Raw genomic sequence first — 19870 nt, 5'->3', positions numbered from 1 at the left:
TCAGGAAGTTTTTCTCCTGATACTCAACACCAAATTTAGCTGGGGGTGTGGGTGGTGGTGGGGTGCATTTTAAAGGGGTACCTCAGTTCTAAATTCAGGAAAATAAAAAATTGTGAGGCTGCATCTGAAAACATTATCAATTTCCAGTTGATTCTGAAGGTATTCATAGCTCCCAGTAGGAGTATCTGCTGTGTATCCTTCTCTAAAGGCATACAAGTTCTCATTGCTTTTAACAGTTAAAAAGAAAAATACTGATACTGTTCTCAGTACTGTCCTTTAGGAAGTATTGTCACTGCACTAAAAAACCTGCAGCCTTAGGTTTCCCCAGATTGACTGTTTCTCTGTGGAGGCAATGATTTACACAGAGGTACTGACTGACTTGGAGAAAGGTGTTGCAGTAAGTCATGCTAGTTTTATTTATTTTTTAATTACCAAAAAAAAAAAAGAAATAGTTCTGTGTTTTTGAAAGGTGCAGACCCAGGGGAGAGGGGAAAACACTTGATGGGATTTAGCATCCTTGTCTAAAACTTTGGTCTCCAAAATTCCACCATAACAACGTCCTAAATGTGGAAGGACCTGAAACTCATCAGATGTCTGCCTCTTTGCCCTGAGAGTCGCTGGGCGCCAGCTGGGACAGTTCTCTACGTGCACAGAAGTGCCCAAGCCTGCACAGATTAGGTGCCCGCTTCCCTGATCCAGAAAGTAGGTGGAGCAGCACCTCTATCCCTGCAGGGGCCTGATTCAGCAGGTGAGCTAAAACATGTTGACAGGATTTGGCCCCATATGCAAGAAAATGTCAGTGCTTTTAATCTTTCCTAGGAGGAGGAAGGGTTTAGCTGATTTGTCATCTCTTATAGGTTAGAATGATCTGTGAGACAGTAGAAGGGTTGGGTTGAGTGACCTCCCGGGCTGGACAAGAGGAATGCCCAGGCTCCTAGCTCCTGGGGACGTGTACCGGGAGGCACCTTCCTCCCCTCCCTCTGCAGCTGTTCTGTTACAGAGAGGAATGCAATCTTGTCGGTTATTACATAAAGCTGGGTGTGGGCACTCTCCACTGGCCACCTTTGAAAAGATGGTCTGCGTAGCTCTTTGGTTCAAGGTGGCTGCCTCCCGTGGGGTGTTGCAATCCTGCCGGACAGTTCTGCTGCTTTGGTTCACAAGCCTGGTCTCTAGGGGAGGAAACTTTCCATGTATTTCTGGGCTGTGAGCGAGCTCTGAAACCTCTCCTGGTGGAAGAAGCAGCTCTTCTGGGCGGCCATTGTAACATGCCTGATTCCTCCGCAGGTCTTGCACTGGGAGCCTGAACATCTAACTCAGTATTTTAGATGTTGTTCAGAGGATGGACAAAGTCCTTAAAAGCTTGAGTGCAGAAATACTGAACAATGCCTCAAGGGAGATAGTACTCCTTAGTACTTACCATGGTGTACTTACCAGGGTCCAGTGGAGGGCTGTGAAGATGATGATGGGGCTGGAGCATCTCCCTGGTGAGGAGAGGCTGAGAGAGCTGGGGCTGTTCAGCCTGGGGAAGAGAAGGATGGGAGGGGACCTGATCGGTGCATGCAAATACCTTAAGGGTGAACGCCGAGAGGGGGCCGGGCTCTTTTCAGTGGTGCCCAGTGACAGGACAAGGGGCAACGGGCACAAACTGCAACACAGGAAGGTCCATCTGAATATGAGGAAGAACTTCTTTACCTTGAGGGTGGCAGAGACTGGGACAGGCTGCCCAGAGAGGCTGTGGGGTCTCCTTCCCTGGAGATATTCAAACCCACCTGGATGTGACTGTGCAGCCTGCTCTGGGAGAATCTGCGTTAGCCAGGGTTGGACTAGATGGTCTCCAGAGGCCCCTTCCAGCCCCGACCAGTCTGTGATTCTGTGCTTAAACTCATCAGAGCAAAACTGTTCAGATAGGAGGTAAGCTTATTACCTGGGGATGTCAGGCCTAGGTCATCACTGGGGAGATATCCAGGCATCTAAGCAGGCAGTCTGAGTCCAGAAACTGTTTCTGTCCATTGTGTATAGAGGGAGCCAAGACATATGTTGAAGAGTCTCTGAATTACTCAAATTTGAATGTAATAGGCATGCTACATCCATCTAATAGTATAGTTATCTACTCACAAGGCAAATGTGGTTCAAGGAGAGGCTGGAATGGATGTTTAATAGGTGCTGGTGTAGAAAGCAGTTGTGAAAAAGGTACTGGCAAAAACAGACAAAGAGAGAAAAGGACGAATGTGGAGAGTATAGGCATTGCTGCAACAGGGGAAGAGTAGAAGCATGCTTGCAAAGCAAAGGGATTTTTTCCAAACCAGATTTAAGGTGGCAGTTCCACAAGTCAGGATGTTGGGTAGACGTGTGACCCACTGTGTTTAGTGGGAGCCTCTTGGGGCTACAGTGAGTAGCATGTCTGCCCTGTTAGGGCCAACAAACTCATAGAGTCCATCTAAAAGATTTTAGGTTTGTTTCTTGTGTTCTGTAGCAAATCCAGCAGCGATGCAGCAGCTGAATTGCTTTTTGGTTATGTCAAGATCATTTTCAATGGATTACGCCTGCATGCTTTTCAAATACAAACTTGTGGTAGCAATGTTACACCAGGTGAATTCACTCTCAGCAGACCCAGCTGCAAGAACCAGTGTCTTGGGCTACTTGCTGCTCACACAGGGGAAGCAACTAATGTATTTGTGTCATCTCCTTCTCTCAGTCATGCAAGCTGGTATCAAATTTGCCTGCTGGCTAGCTTCCAAAAGAGAGGGAGATGGCTCTTTAAAGACTCCTTCATAAAAATAAGAAGTCTGTTCTCCTTTTAAAATTAAAAATTGATTTATAACAAGTTGAAAAGGGTTGCTTTTGTCCTCTAAAAATGATAAAGATAGTGCTTGGAACAATGACTGAGAACACTCTACAAGATGTTTCTTACAACACAGTAACTGATCAGAGGAGGGAGGATAGAAAGAAAATAAAAAATCCTCATGAATATGTATGAAGTCAGTAGAACCCTGCTTTGATTTGAAATATGGGTGGTCTCTTTTCCCATTTCCAGTACCTATGGTAGATTTACATGGGTAATTTCTATCAGTGCTAATGGGGATTATAATGTAAATCCCCCATGCCTCAATGGGAAAACAGACCCTTTGGTTTTCCATCAGGAGCCTGCATGCCTGCATGCTTTTGTTACGAACATGTTATATTACAACAGGAAAGATGTACAGGTATTTACTGATATAATTTGTCTAAGTTTCACGTGCAATTCACCACCATGTAGAGTCTTTGTTAAGAAAGAAACAAAAGCCACCAGCCCTGCCTCCCACTGTAGTCTTTCAGATACTCTTTCTAGAAGCCCACTAAAATGTTGGATTCTGATTAAGAGAGAGGATAGGCTTTATCCCAAGGAGCTTTATTAGTCTAAAACAATTGAGAAAGCGCTAGAGGAAGGATGTTGTTAATATGTATTTGTCTTCTGTTAATAAAACTCTCCTAATTTCCTGGGACCCCATTTCTGGGGTACCTGCTTGTCTTACTGAAAGGTACAAAGTTACACTGATGCGATTAAATTGTAACTAGTCTTGAAACTGCTCTATTTAAAAGTCTACCTTTAACAGATAGGTAAAGGGTGTTGGTGGAGCCAAGGTGAGGGATTCTGAGTAACCTGCTGCAAACCGAAAAATAATATTATTTTGTTTTCTCTCTGTACCTGTAACAATGGGCTGAACATTGGAGAGCTTTTATGGACCATTGAAAAGATAAAATCCCATCCATGCCCCAAGGAGCTTTCAGTGAATAGACAGTGTACAAAGGAAGGGTGAGATCAAACTAGGCAGTCCTGTCCTGCTGAGTCAGTAACCTCTTTGTTTTAATTTGAGACTTAGCCTGTTTTCCATGTAACACTTTGCTCTTTAGAAGTTGTTTTTACAGCTGAAACCTTGGAGAAAAGAAGCTGGTGGAACTATTGCATTTGCATTTGCTAGATTTGAAGAGATTCTTAAACTACTCCATTTAGCTTAATGTAGTATCAACAGGTTTATCCATGGATGATGTTTTAAAAAACCAAAATTTGTAACTGCAATAGTGTGGACAATCTAAATATCTGAGGAAAGAAGGAGAGAGACACCTGGAAGATGTGACCAATCTTTAAGTGATGCATCAGTTTAGCTTCACAAGTATCTCACTTTTGGGAGAATGACCACCAGTTTGCTTAAGCCTGATAGATGTTGCTTCAGAGCTGAAGGACTGAATGGAAGAAGGTAGAGAACAGGTGCCTGGCAAGGGAGAGCTGAGGATGGAGGGACACACAGGAAGAACTGGGAAGAGGTGGGAGCAATTGAGCAGTGGGCAGATTTTCAGCCATTTCAAATGAGGATTGAAGTCAAGGGATCTGTGCAGGTTTGACATCAGGGAGCTCTGATGGAAGAACACAAACCAAACCTAAAATGGTATTAATAAACTGGTTTGGCTTCAGAGAAAAGCTAAAATAATAATGAAAAATGGGAGGATTTATAAGGGAAGATTAAATGAGTTGCTTACGTTCACTTTAGCTAGGTAATGATTAAAGGGCACCTGGTAAGTGTCAGGCTATGGAAGAAAAAGGGAAATACTCTCTCTGAAGTCCACCACGTGTCACCAAGCAAGATGATTTTTGTTAGATCCATTTTTATCTATCTTCATAAAATGATCATCTCTCCTCTTGCATGCTTTGAGCAGTAAAATAGCCATCAATTTAAATGAATGTAAGCACATTTTGAAATAAAGGCAGGGGGGTGATCCCATCTGGCCTCAGTTTCAAGCAGATACTGATAGGTGTTCGGTTGAATTTTGAAATTTTTATTTGTAGCGTTAAAGATAGGTATACAGCTATTCTAAAAACATGCAGGATGCAACTATTCAGCTAAAGCTTGAAATCTCTCAGCTGTTACAGAGTGTCCTAATTAAGGACCTGTGATGCAAAACTTTGGGAAAACAAGGCAGTAATAAAAGCACTGCTAAGGGCTAGAACTAGAAGTATGTAAATTCAGTTAAACACTGGTAAGAATTGCTAGAAAAGAAGAATCTGTTGAACTTCTATATTAATTTTCCAAGGGAAACTATGGAAAGCCCATCTTGTAGGTCACAGTCCTGGAAAACATGCCATAGAAAACAGTCTCACCCTAGCAAACAGAAGAGCAGATTTGCAAGCTTTTCTTGCTGGTGGTTCTTGTCCATCCTGGGGTTTTTTTATTATTTATTTATTTATTTTCCAAATAAGGTATTTTATTTTCATTCTCAATTCTTCACATGGTGAAGAATCACATGTAACATTCAAGCAGTTTAAAAATTCTTAGGCCCTCATTTAATGTACAGTATAAACCTTTATTACACAGACTGTCTTCATTCTTTGTAAGACTGTACCGGGAGATGGGCTTTTTTTTGTGTGCGTGATAAAGTGAGCATGTTTATAATGAGGTTTGGTGCTATTGTTATTCAAGATGAACTAGCCTGACAATAGAAAGCCCTGCTGTGAGGAGTGCATTGTATTCATGCTCTGAGCTGTCTTCTCCAGCCCATGTAACGTTGCATCCCCTACCGTATACAATTGCACATACTAGTAATTGGATAAAAACTAGCGGCCTCTTCCTCTTAAAAGAGATCATGTTGAAAATTATTTGTTTTCTTGCTTTGGATCTTATTCATGATCTGGTATATTGATAATAGTTTCAGATGCCTGCTGGTAATCGTTGTTTGAGTTGTTTTTTGTGGGTTACATCGTCTCTCCCCTGTTTCATTCCTCTCTCAGGAGAAATCCCAATGGTGAATTCATCGATTGGACCAAACTGCTGTACATGTAATTGCCAGTCAACCCTACAGGCTATTCTTCAAGAGCTCAAGACCATGCGAAAATTGATGCAGGTTCAAGCAGGTACAATGACCACAGTTCCATATGTGCATATCCATGACAAGCATGGAGTTGAAGATGGCCCTGCTTATTCCAGTGGGGTTGGACTAGATGATCTTGGGAGGTCCGTTCCAACTCAAACTGCTCCATGGTTCTGTGACATTGTTAAGTGGAATGGTCTAGAAAGACAGAAATCTATGTAGAGACTCAGGAAAACCTGGACTTTTTCATGCTGTCCTGACAGATCATTGAAAGGCAAATGTTTGCAGGGTTCTTGGAAATGTTGTTTTTACTTCTCAGGTCCTTACACGTAATATGGGATGTTACCTTTTAGGAACTGTTTGAGGCTAAACTGAAATAAATAAATAAATAAATAAATCTGATGTGATTAGATACTCTAGTAATGGGAGCTGAGTAGGCAGGTCATGCCATAACCACCCCCTGTTTGTTTTCGCAGTGTATTCCTTCAGGGGTGCAAAACGCTACTTAAGCTGTTACCTGCTTACCAGTTCACTAATCTTGGGGGTGAAAAAAAAAAGTTGGAAGGCCACTAAAGTTATTAAATAACACTTCTTTCAAAGATCTTTGAAGTTACAGCTCCGAAGTAACCTCAGCTGAGCTAGCCACTGCATGTTGTGGCCTCCACCCTCCTTCAGGCTGGTTTACCCGTTCTTTCTGCTGACTGAACCAGCAATAATTTGTTCATTGAGGAAAACTATTGAGCTTTGTTTTCTGCCAGGTTAGGAGGTGAAACAGAACCATGCGGAGCCAGAAGAGCCTAGAGCCAGCAAGATAATGACACCATGGCAGTTAGAAGTGAGGTAGACCATCATAGGCTGCTGTGAAATTGCAGCCTCCGTGCTTCCTAAAAATTGGTGTTAATACTAATGAGGAGTTGGGAGATGGAGATTTTGTCGGTTGAGTTGCCCATCCAGTGTGAGCGATGGGGAGCGGAGCCATGGAGGTCTTTCTTGTAAGAGTGGCTGGATAAGACCTCTGTAAGAAAAGGGAGTGTTGAGTAATTAACTGAAGTATGGGTGGAGTGAAAGGCTGACTGAACTCCTTGTCTCCATGGCATATGTTTGAGTGAGTGATGGGAAGGATCAGACAGGTTTTGTAATATAGTTGATACACATAAAAATGCTTTTCTAAAAGTCACCGATTCACAAAGAAGCACACGAAGGCCCAGTTTTACAGTCTCTGCTGGGACAGGGGTTTCTTTACACGGTTGCACTGATTTCATTGAAATGATGTGCATGATTACAAATGGGTTGTGGGTGAGAGGTCCAGAACTGGGGTTTATGCCAGAAGAACTGGCTCCTCAATAGCAGGAACATTTCGTATTTATTATGTGTCTACAGTATAAGTACCTTGTTAATTAGTGCATCTCTTGATTTGCTGGGAATAGCTCATATTTTCTGGTAGACAGGAAATGATGGTTTTGCAGAGGAAAAAAAATCCGTTTGGCATTCTTGTTAGTAAAACAAAAAACCTAAAATGCAAACATGTAAGTGAAAGTGTAATAACGTATTTTAGTGTTCATTCTTAGGTCTAAGTGATAAACTACAAATTAAGTCTTGTAAATCCTTGCCAGAAATTAAATATCCCAGAAATCTTTCAATAAACAGTATTCTGAGGTTTGTTTTTTTCCTCAGGCTTTGTAGATGAGGACTATTTGTAGTTCACTCATAGCTCCAGTGAGTTTGATTTGCTTTTGTAGCAATTTTGGCTTTCTTTTTGACCTTGATCTTGCTGATTCTTCCAGACACATAATTGTATCTGCATAGCACTGTGCTGGAGAACTCCCCTATATTCATACAGGTTCAGGACTGGTGCCTTAGTTTATACAAATGACTGTGAATACTGGAAGATGCAAAATATTGATAAATACAGAATACGGTCTCTTTAGATGTCAGAGATAACACATGAACTGTCAGTTTCTGTGTATGAGCAAAACAAACTGATGCAACTTTGCATTACTTTTTCCCCAGAAATTAAACTATTGAGTAGTGTTTTCCCTCATTCTTGACATAATGGTACTTGAAATGTTCTTGCTGAGCTAATTACATGGTGACTACATTCATAAAAATAACTGTAATTGCATTAGCACTTTTATTATCTTACTTTATCAGGAAAAGACATTCAAAGACAGTGAGATTCTCAGTCATTCAAGAGGGTATACAAATTAATCATTGCTTAAGTCCTTCATGTCACCAGCTGTCCAGTGGTCACTGGCAAAAAGAACCATGTATTCCTAATTTTCCTGAAATGCTATTCATCAGTATGTCTTGAAAAACCTCGTAGTGGAACTCAGTGTCATTATCCCCATTGTACAGACTGGAAAATTATGCAAAGGTAATAAAATGTAAGTGTTTCACATGCACAAACAGCCCTGAAAATTGTACCACTTATCCAGAAGATAAGTTCAGTATGTCAGTAGTTTAATGGTATGTCTGTGTGGTTATAGGTGTGCCTTTGTCTATGAATTTAATTTGTTACTTTCTTTCAGTCGGGACTCAAAACAGACAGCAGCCTCCTGTTCCTCTGATTTGTGCACAAAAGTCAACAATATCAAGAAAGAGAAATAAAAAGAAAAAACTGCCCCTCAAAACTGTTGAACTAATTACCATGAATAAGAAACCCAGCTCTGCAGAGAATGAAAAGAAGCTATTGGCAAACTCGGAACGATCGAGTCTGCAAGTAGTTGAACCCCCTATAAAACCAGAAACCCCTGTTTCAGGATTTGGAATTATCCTTGAATCGGCTTCATCAGATGTAAGTTAATATCTTAATATGCAGGATCACAGGATTTTAAAGCACTAACTCATTCAGAAGAATCAGTACTTAGGTCAGGTTGATGTGTATTCCCAATTTTTGTTAGGATTAAATAAGCAATCTTGGGTAGGGTTGAATGGAGACAGTAGTGTTAAGCGTGGGAGTGCAGATTAGAAAGTGTTGGGTGTTGGGTTTTTTTTTCAGCTGAGTGCTGGTTACAAAATTTTGGGTTGTTTGGGGTTTTTCTCCCCCAACTTCCATGAGCGTGTAGTTCTCCCTCGAGTTCAAGGCTGCCTGTTGTTTGAGCTTGCAGTGGAAACTTGTTCTTCATCTCTTGTGTTGCCAAGAGCCACCGTGAGATCAAGAGCCGTGAAAAAGTGCTGCGTGTATAAACCGTTCAGAGCCTTGTCATTTGCTGACGAGCACACATAGCCCACACGTATGCCCTTATCCTGCCAAGGTGTATTTTACGTGCTGTGTTTCATGCCTGACTGGTCCCACTGGCTTCAGGGGACTCCTCACCTCTGTGAAGTTCTTACCTCAGTCTTTGCTGAGTCGGATCATTTGGTCTTCGTCGCTGTGGCTGCCGGATGAGGGCCTTGACACTGCTGGTGATGTCGGTGTGACTCGAGGGGCCAGAACCTGCCACTCTAAAAATATGTACTTTTCACATGTGAAATTGCAATAAGCGTCTTTTCTTGATTCAAGTAACATGTATGCATTTGGTAGAAATTTCTTGTATCTGATGGCTGATCGGCTTTGTTTAATGACCAAATAGATGTCATCTGAACGAGTTCACTGATGACTAAACTGATCATTAATTTCTCTAATACATTTTTAATTTTGAGCAGGCAGTTTCCAATTTCCTAAGTACTATGAGCTAGAAAAACATAATTAAATTCAGTATCAATAAGCGTAAATGAAAACAATGCAGCAGATAATATTCTACCTTTCTGGAAGAGGGAACTAATAATAAAAAAGAGCAGTCATGATAATTCAGTTATATAGATGCAAGCCACACCACTAATTAGATTGCAGTCTCATGCCATAGAGTCGGTGTAAGTGATACAGAGTAACTGGTTTGATGCTTTTTCAGAGGTTTTCCTTTTGTAGTATTATGCTTAATAATGTTTGAGGAAATGGTTTGGGGAGGGACTGGTAATTTATCTCCAGTGCGCAATTTGTGCTTATAAATTTTCTTTGCTTGTGGCATTCTTTTCAGCTTGGAACACGGTTTTGAAAACAGTTTTGTGCTTGTGATGGAATTTAATTTGGCTTTATGAATGTGTTCCATCGCTGGACACAATTCTTTGTAGGTACCAATTTGACCTAAGAAAAAAGTCAAGAGAAAACATGTAGCTTATAAATCAGGTCCTCATCTGCCCTCCCATGCTTTGGCCCCTGCTTGCCACAGTAGTTGTTTGACTAAATTTGCAGAGCCAGAACCCTGAGACAAACAAATCGATTTTGTCTTTGGAAAGAAAACTGTTGAGTTCTGAAAATAGATATATTTAACAGCAGAAATAAAATGTGACCTTAAACATTTTAAGAAGGCTAAAGAAAGTCACTTCTTTCAGAATGAATGGCAGTATTATCTTTTTCTATTTATTCATAAGGATCTCTACTGTGCTCACGACCAGCGTGTCTGAGTGCCTGAAAAAACTGAAAGACATTTTACACAGCGCCATAAATAAATGATCCCTTGAGAATATTGCATGGTTTGTGTGTAGTGTGTGCTGTGTCATACGCCAGGACTGCCACTGCTGTTACTTTGCCAACATTTATTGAACTTGAAGAAAAATCTCAGTGTAATGGGTATAAAATTGGGGCTACCAAAACCAGGGCAATTAGTTCAGATTTGCTGAGATGAAATACCCCTACTTAGGGACGTGGAAAAAAGTCTTTGTGAGACCAACTCTTAACCTGGCCCACAAATCAGAGAACCTGCTTTTTAAATGTAATGATCTGTTACTCTTGGTTAAACTTTGCGTTTATTTTACTGTTGAAGTATTTAATTTATAACCTAATAATTTCTAATCTATGTAGTACAGCCTGCTGGTCCTAGTACAATCCTAATGTCTAGGATTACATCTAATTTGCTGCCTGTTAATTTCAGCATAGCAAAAGCCTTTGGCATTAATTTTATTGTATACGAATAGTTTACCCATGAGTTCCTTATGCCGTGATCATTGTCTGCTAACAAATACTTTTCCTTTTGAGAAATTGCATTCAAAGTGATCATAAAGTTCAATTAGATAATGATTGCCTTTCATTGAATAGTTTACTACTAAAGGAAAGCAAGAATAAACGGGTGGTTTGCCTTCAAATTATTTTGCTGGTATACAAGTTGATTCCTATACTAAGAATAAAATAGGGAAAATTAAAATAGTATTGACTCCTCCACACTGGTGCATTGGTAAGGTTCAACATTTATTTTACAGCTGTATTAGCAAAGATGATTTGTCTGCCCTAGGCACCTTGTATCATCAAGGTCATCTTAAATTGCTATCGTAAGACCCAAGACCCAAGTAACAGACTAGGACAGGATACCTTCATCACCATGACAACTACATCCTGGGTTTTGATTAACACGAAGGAGAATTTTTCCCAAGTTGTAAACCCGGACTACATTTATTTATTCCTGAAAATCTTTTCTGTCACCAGACAGTTTAGAAGTAACATATTAAAAACCCACCTACATCAGAAGATTGTCAAATGTCAAATGGAGTAACTCTTGACTGTTTTGCTGGATCCAAAATTTTGAAAGTTCTGAAGGTAAAAAGCAACTTTTCATCCTTGAAGATTAACTTGAAGAACCGCCCACTATAGGAGAAGATCAGGTTCGAGGTCATCTAAGGAACCTGAAGGTGCACAAATCCATGGGACCTGATGAGATGCAGCCACAGGTCCTGAGGGAACTGGTGGATGAGGTGACGAGGCCACTATCCATCATACTTGGGAAGTCATGCCAGTCTGGTGAAGTTTTCACTGACTGAAAAAGGGGAAAATAACCCCCATTTTTAAAAAAGGAAAAAAGGAAGACCCAGGGAACTTGCAGGCTAGTCAGTCTCACATCTGTACCCAGCAAGGTCATGGAGCAGATCCTCCTGGAAACTATGCTGAGGCACGTGGAAAATAAGGACATGATTGGTGACAGCCAGCATGGCTTCACCACTAAGGGTAAATCATGCCTGACGAATTTGGTGGCCTTCTACAATGCAGTCACAGCACTGGTGGATGAAGGAAGGGCAACTGACATCACCTTCGTGGACTTCTACAAAGTATTTGACACTGTCCTGCATGACACCCTTGTTTCTAAACTGGTGAGACGTAGATTTGATGGAGGGACCACTCGGTAGAGAAGGAATTGGCTGGGTGGTCGCAGTCAGAGAGTTGCAGTCAGTGGCTCAATGTCCAAGCACAGACCAATGACGAGTGGTTCGTCATGGTTCCTCAGGGGTTGGTATTGGGACCAGTGCCATTTTAACATTTTTGTCAGTGACATGGACACCATGATCGAGTGCACCCTCAGCAAGTTTGCCAATGACACTGAGCTGTGCGGTGTGGTAGACATGCTGGAGGGAGGGGTTACTGTCCAGAAGGACCATGAGAGGTGAGCCCATGTGAACTTCCAGAAGTTCAACAAGGCCAAGTGCAAGGTCCTGCATGTGGGTCGGGGCAATCCCAACAAACACAGGCTGGGCAGAGAATGTGTTGACAGCAGCCCTGAGGAGAAGGGCTTGTGGGTGTTGGCAAGAAGCTCAACATGACCCAGCAATGTGCGTTTGCAGCCCAGAAAGCCAGCTGTGCCCTGGGCTGCATCACCAGCAGCGTGGGCAGCAGGGCGAGGGGGGGGGGATTCTGCCCTGTGCTCAGTTCTTCTGAGACCCCCCTGCAGCGCTGCGTCCAGCTCTGGGGTCCCCAACGTCAAAAGGACACAGACCTGTTGGGGTGAGCCCAGAGGAGGCCGTGGAGATGCTCAGGGGGCTGGAGCCCCTCTGCTGTGAGGCCAGGCTGGGAGAGCTGGGGTGGTTCAGCCTGGAGCAGAGAAGGCTCCGGGGAGACCTTGGAGCAGCTCCCAGTACCTAAAGGGGCCGGCAAGAAAGCTGGGGAGGGATGTTTTACAGGGGCCTGCAGCGACAGGGCAAGGGGGAATGGCTTTAACCTGAAAGAGGGGAGATTTAGATTGGATACTGGGAAGAAATTCTTTACCGTGAGGGCGGTGAGGTGCTGGCAGAGGCTGCCCAGAGCAGCTGTGGGTGCCCCATCCCCGGGGGTGCTCAAGGCCAGGCTGGACGGGGCTGGGAGCAACCTGGGCTGGTGGAAGGTGTCCCTGTCCGTGGCACGGGGGGTTGGAACTACATGGTCTTTAAAGTCCCTTCCCACCTAAACCATTCTATGATTCTGTGATCCAGAACAAGGTGAGAATTTTATGTGCTTTTTAGATTATTTTTTTGTTACTTTCTGCATAAATTAAGTTTTTTCATCCCAGCTTCCCAAAGCAGTGTAATCTTCAGGTTTACTGCACAATACACATGCATATCCAATGACAGTGTCTGCTTTGAAAATATTCTGCTTGCTGATACTCTCTTGATAATTATTTTTAAAAATCCATGGGAGAAGCGTTACACAGCCAAATCCTTCTGGGATTGGCAGCCCTTTCTTCTGTCTAGACTCAAGACATTTGCAGGTGATGTGATGGGAGATGGCATTTGCTCTTGTTCTATGAACGTCTTTGAAAATCCATCACCGGTGAATGTATTTGGAGGGGGAGGGGGTGGGTAGAGCAAACTATTAGGAGCAAGGCTGTAATGTTAGTTTATTTTCTTACATCATGACCACCGATTTTACCTCCCCTCCCTTGCCAACGTCCAGATAGTATCTTAAAAAAATTTGTTTATTTGTTATGTATCTTCATTCTGGATATATAATTATTCCATAGAGACATCTTGTGTAAGCACTGTGTGGTAGTCACAGAAGAAAATACTGCAAAATGCTGTTCGTGTAATTTCTGATATGTACAGACAGGGGCAGCAAAAAGACTCTTGGTGAGGGGACTGCCTTGAGGGCCTTGGTCTGCTTTGGCTCACAACGTACTGGAGGCGAGACTCTTGTGAAGTATGGGATGGTTTTGTTTCATCCTCTTGCCCTCCATCTCACTTTCTAGCAGTCATGTATATCCATGTGATTTACCACTGAGGCTTTTTGTGCTGAAATAAACTGTCTAAGATCATCCTCTTCTAAGGATGCATTTTGGGAATATGAGAAGGAAGGAGAAATGGATGGTCAGTAAGTGCTGGCTCAAAGGGCAACCTCAAACTCATCATCTGCTTCTGCTCATGTGGGTTGTGTCTATGGTGGAAACCCTCTTGGGAAACCATGTGAAATGGGCAGGTAGTCCTGCATTTGTGCCTCTTGGAAATGCCTGGCTGCCCCACAGCATGCTCTTTCATGTCATTTGGCAATGAAATAAATCCATAAAATGGTTAGATAAATGTCCAGAAAGCATCGCATAGAGTATTGCTCTGGGATCGTCCTCTGGTTTGTACTTATTATCTGATATTGAAAGGTATCTCTTCTTTTTGTTAGCTGTACGCCTAGAAATAACGTCGGTAATTGTTAACTATTACAGTGGTTAGACATGAGTATGATTATTTGATTTGCCTTTAAGGTGCTTATTCACTGATGGGGTTTGATTTCAATGAAGTAGGCTGCTGTGGTACTGAATAGCTGGGAAAAGATCCACGGTTTGATTAAGTGATTGTAAAGTCTCACCAGATGCGTGATTGAAGTAAAATAATATCTTTGAATGCTCGTTTAATTAAAACATTTGCATTCTTTTGGTAGCCAGAAGTGCAACTTGCAGAAGGCTTTGATGTCTTCATGCCGAAATCTCAGCTGGACTCTATATTATCAAACTATACTCGCTCAGGAAGTCTGCTCTTTAGGAAGCTGGTCTGTGCATTTTTTGATGACAAGACTTTGGCTAACTCTTTACCAAATGGCAAAAGGAAAAGAGGGCTGAATGACAACCGAAAAGGACTAGACCAAAATATTGTGGGTGCAATAAAAGGTATGTTATTTGCTTTCTTTCATATGTGTAATTAGAACATATTCTCAGCTAAGGAGAATGTAAGTAGATTAGAATGTCTGACGTGTGTTAGGTCTATTAAAATATGCAGTCTTATTTTTATTCCCTTTCATTCACTTGTTAAAAATAGCTTCTACAGGGACAGCTTGTGTTAATTTTAAGCCAATGATCCCGGTTTCTGAAGTCAGGATCTAAGGTTAGAAACTCAGTGTTCGTGTAAGATTTTCCCCCCCTCCCCGGATATCAGAGATGCAAAGAAATCTTGAAAACATAATGACAGTGTTACTGATCCTCATCAATCAAAGTTCTGAGGCTTGCACTGCATCTGACTGTATCTGCTCTGTAAACAGTTTAGTAGCTGGACTGGGGAGAGATGGAGGAAGATAATATTGGAACTGAGATGAGTTTGATGCTTGTAAGAATGGTGGTGGTCCTTCTTTTGTGGCAGCAAATTTCTTAGTCAGTGTGAAGATCCTGTGCTGGGTGGTTTTTCTTAGTGATCACTGCTTCTAGCTTCCAGAACACGTGTACCTTGAAATTTTGTGATCACAACATATAAAGAGCTAGTATTATGCTAGAGATTCTGAACTGGATTCTGTTATTTTGAAATCTGATATAGTAGGGAAGATACCCAAGTTACCAAAAGACAAGCTGTGTTGCAAAGTAGAGCTTATTTTAGAGGCTGTGACTCGTCCTGAGGTACAGATTGCTAACTTAGGAGACATACAGCAATGAAAAGAGCTTCTGTAAGTCCATTGGCAGCAAAAGGAGGCAGGGGGAGCCTTTGGCAATCACTTCTGTGTCTGTGTTTGTCCCCTCTGCCCATGCAAGAAAGACATTGACATACTGGCTTGAGTCTAGTGGAGGGCTACCAAGACTTACGGTACTGAACCAGGTAGGTGGTGAAGTGTGTATGTCAAGTGACACATGAGGGTGGAGAGGCTGAGGGAACTGAAGAGAAGATGATTCAGGAGAAGCCATATTGTCCACAACTACTGAATGGGTTGATGTAGAAAAATGGAAGTCAGAGTCTTTTCAGAGGCACGAGAGGCATCGGGCACATGGAAAATTCCAACGTGATATAAGGAAAAGCTTTTTCAACTGAAGGGTGGTTGAACAGTGGAATAGGGGCTCAGAGGGGCTGCAGAATCTCCTTCCCTGTAAATACTCAAAACTTGACTAGTCACAGTTCAGAGCATCATGACCTAGTTTGGCCATGCTTTGAGCAGCAGGCTGGACATGGACATCTCCAGAGGACCCTTTCAACCTGTGCAGTTCTGCAATGAATGCATGTTGTGGCTATGTCATAGTTCTAATACATCTTACAGAGTTGCTGGCAGACTTCCTTACAGTTATTCTTAAAATTAGGTTTAAATCACAAATGCTTTTTTATACCTTCCTTTCTTGACCTCAGTAATCTGCAAAAACCCAAAATTGAATTCAGTCTCTCTATGTTTCATTCTTCCTTAAAAGCTTTAATAAATAAGTTAAATGGAAGAAAAATTAGTTCAAATTTTTTTTAAAAAAAACCCAACAACAAATGAACAAACTCTCATTTGAGCAGCACTGTGATAAAAGAAATGTTTTCTCAGTAGACACAGCAGCACTATTAAAATAGCAGTCGTCACCCACTACGGAGAGCAGTGTTTCTCAGTAGCTGAGCTCATAGCACTGGAGCAAATTCTGAGGCTTGGTTTAACCTCTTCCCTTGAGTTTCGGAGAGGAAAGGTGGGAGCTGTAGTTCTGACAGGTAAATTTCCCCTGTGATGGTACTACTAGGTATGACTGTAGTAACAGTGATCTTGATTGATGTTTACAGTATTGCCCAAATGCTCTTGCCTGAGCCTGTTGCTAAAAGCTGTGGTGGAATAAGACACCAAGGGCTAACGTCCTGTGGATTTTTCCTCAGCCTGGCTCCAATAGCACCCTTCTTCCCTCCAAAGAGCTAAGCTATCAGACACTGTGGTTTCATTTATTCCAAGAAATAACTGAGCCAGTATGAAATCTCCACAAGAACAACGTCATGTTGTTTGCGTTATTATCATTAGGACATTCCTCTACCACGTGCCCAGATAACCTTCGGTGGCAATTTTAGTCTTTTTCTATGACAGAGATACAGAAGTGGAGAAAAGGCTACATTCATGACAAAAACAAGCAGAGAACTTAAAGGACCAACTGTTTGCTTGAAAATCACTCTTCCTGTCTGAAAACATTTTAACCGCTGCCCTTACAAGTAATTTAATGCTTCTGCAACAGTATGATTAGCTGGGGAGAAATTCTTTCTTTTGACTTTGGGTATTCAGTGGCACTTGCTGAATCAGTTGCAGTGTTTCTCCTGGGCAGTCAGTTTCCCTTGGGAGTCACATCAATCTTTCACTCAGAACTGGGGGGAAAAAGATGAAAAGAAAAAGATCAGAAGCAGTAAGTTTTTTCCTCTGTGTCATTGACTAGAAGTCCAGCCAGTGAAGTCCTTCTCTGCAGAAGTCAACGAGCTGTGTTCAGATGCAAGTGTGATGTGGCCCTCAGGGATCCATGCTGGGACCAATACTATTTAGTAGTTTCATCAGTGATGTAGTGGTTTCTAGCACACACTCACCAAACCTGCAGATGACACCAAGTTGAGCGGATTTGCTGGAGGCTGGGAGAGCTGGGCTTGTTCAGCCTGGAGGAGAGAAGGCTCCGGGGAGACCTTACTGCAGCTTTTTGATATATAAAGGGGGTTTATGAGAAAGGCATCTTATGAGAGAGACATTTTACTAAAGCCTGTAGTGACAGGGCAAGGGGCAGCAGTTTTACACTGAAAGAGGGTAGGTTTAAATTGGGTATTAGGAAGACTGTTTGTTTTGTTGTTTGGGGGTGGGGGGGTGGGGGGGGGGTGGGTAATGATGGTGAGGGTGGTGAGGCATTGGCACAGGTTGCCCAGAGCAGTTGTGGCTGCCTCAGCACTGGAAATGTTCAAGGTCAGCTTGAGCATCCTGATCTAGCAGAAGATGTCCTTGCCCGTGGCGGGGGCTTGGACTAGATGATTTTGAAAAGACCCTTTCAACTCAAACTAGTCTATGATTCTGTGACAGAGAAATTGTTAGCACCATACAGCTCAGGTGAAATAGAAAGGAGAGGTCCCACTTTCTCCTGCCTCATTCCTGTTGCATTCCCATTCCTTTTTGCCCACGTTGGTTTTCCCTAACCACACATTGAGCGATCAAAGCTACTTTTGACTTTAATTCAAGAGAAGAACAAGCAGGTTAGAGAAGGAAGTTAATGTCTTGACTCAGGCTGCCAGACTCTGGCTTTCTGTGCAGGCAGCAGCAGGCAGGTGCCATAATTCCTGCAGCAGGCACTTGCAGTGGGTGGCCTGGGTTCAGCCTAGTGTCACAGATTGTCCCCAGGCCCTGGTCACAAGCAGGAGCTGTGCTGGAGTATTTGAAGTAGGAGTCTTAAGTCATGGCTCAGGTTCCTGTTGTCGGGTACCATATGGATTCAGAAGGGAAAGGCTATTTTTACTTTCAGAGAGACCATATTGTTGTAAATCGGACACTGGCAATGTGTGGGGCTGCACTGGCTTCTGTGGGAAGCCCTTGGAGTTGGTCTGATAGCCTTGCTGAGCAGCCTGCAGGGGAGAGTATTGCCTTCCGGGCAATGGTTCTGCAATGTTGTTAACATGGAAAGAGTTTCAGAGGGTGTGATTGCTTTCGGTCCCCTTATACTTACCAGCTAGTGCCGTTCCAGAAGCGTGTGTGTACTGAAATTGTCGTTTTTGTGTTGCATGCTTCCCCATCCCATTTGTGTGGCATTTGTTCTCAAGGATTACAGACTCCTTGAGCTGGGACCAGTTTTCTTTTTTTGTTTGTCGTCTGTAACTGGACAGTCGGCTCTGAGACCTCTGACTGAGACCACAATGGCAATACTAACAGTGATAATATTTTTTCTTCTCTTGTTTAATTTTGCACACTTCTCAGTCATGTGATGAAAATCAATTTCATCAGTTTCACTCCATTTATAATTTTGTCTTTTTGGTATAGCATTGTTAGGTTTGCTGTAAATATGGAATTAAAGGTAACGTTGACCTTCTACATACTATTTTAACTAAATGCAAAATTGGACCTGTAGGGTACTGCCTTTTTCTCAATGATGGCTTATTTTTTTCTAGTACCTTTATAAAAATCTGTTCCTTCTGGTTCAGCAGTATGAGAACTGTAGATGTTTCCACAGTGGCAGGACTTCTGTCTTTCATCAGTTTGCCTGCAGCCTTAGCAACCTGACCAAGAGGCCACCAAATGACCAGATCTTCAGCTCTCTACTGTACCATATGGAAGGCAGCATTTATAAGTGCTTGCCACATCTGGAGGCTCAGTTCAGCGTACACTGTTATTTTTCTCTGATGTTTTTGTGTGAAAGTCATAAATGGAAAATGTCAGGTATAGACTGTTTGTCTGGGATAGGCTTTCATAAGTAGTGACTATGGTATTACTGTGACATTTATACACACAAATGACTTCTGAAGGATAAACTTGCGAAACACAGAGTTAGACTCTGTTCTCATAATCCTAGATTTGGCCATTTAAATGCTTTTTCATAAGTGGATAATTTGATATATTTTGTTTATAATCCTCTCCAGTCTCCTTTTCTCCATTCTGGTGGCACATTTCAAAAAGATGGTATCTTTTCATTTCAGTCTTTACAGAAAAATACTGCACTGCTAACCATGTGGATAAACTTCCTGGTCCTAGGGACTGGGTCCAGATTCTTCAGGATCAAATTAAACTTGCAAGAAGACGATTAAAAAGAGGCTCAGGTATGTATAAAAATGTAAGGAACAACATGTGATTGCCAGATTAAAAGCTTAGAGCCTTTGTATCCACCAAAGCGGTTTTGTTGTTAGCTGTAAAGTTGTACATGTTCACTCTATGAAAATTAGAACTCTTAAGATTTTAGCAGGTTTCTGCGTAAAGTTCAGTGTTTCCTTGTGTTTGGTATGGTAGCAAGTTTAGGAGCTGTCCTTGCAGCCAAGTTAACTTTGAGTCTTTCTCAAATGTTGTCTCCAACCCCTTTCCACTAGCACCCAAACTCTTCTTCCCAGAGTTTGATGAAATTTGAGCCCGGAGCTAGCTGATCCATTCGGGATTGCAGGTAGACTTTTTAAA

General features: G+C 42.2%; 1 protein-coding gene across 6 annotated transcripts in view; it reads left to right on the top strand.

Annotated features, from left to right (window-relative positions):
* The window catches only part of BEND7 (BEN domain containing 7), a 49158-nt gene that overhangs the window by 14858 nt on the left and 14430 nt on the right, over window positions 1-19870 (top strand). For all 6 annotated transcript variants that reach the window (XR_005828013.1, XM_040595126.1, XM_040595125.1 and 3 more), the window contains 4 exons: window positions 5762-5884; window positions 8370-8635; window positions 14483-14708; window positions 19402-19521. Coding sequence is in view for 5 of the 6 variants with exons in the window: in XM_040595126.1 (XP_040451060.1) it covers window positions 5762-5884; window positions 8370-8635; window positions 14483-14708; window positions 19402-19521 (735 nt within the window). In the remaining variant the exon portion in view is untranslated. The remainder of the gene's footprint in view (window positions 1-5761; window positions 5885-8369; window positions 8636-14482; window positions 14709-19401; window positions 19522-19870) is intronic.

This window comes from Falco naumanni, chromosome 5, assembly GCF_017639655.2.
Source record: "Falco naumanni isolate bFalNau1 chromosome 5, bFalNau1.pat, whole genome shotgun sequence".
Lineage (NCBI taxonomy): Eukaryota > Metazoa > Chordata > Aves > Falconiformes > Falconidae > Falco > Falco naumanni.
The sequence above is the reverse complement of the archived record's forward strand: the minus strand, read 5'-3'. Positions and strand labels throughout refer to the sequence as shown.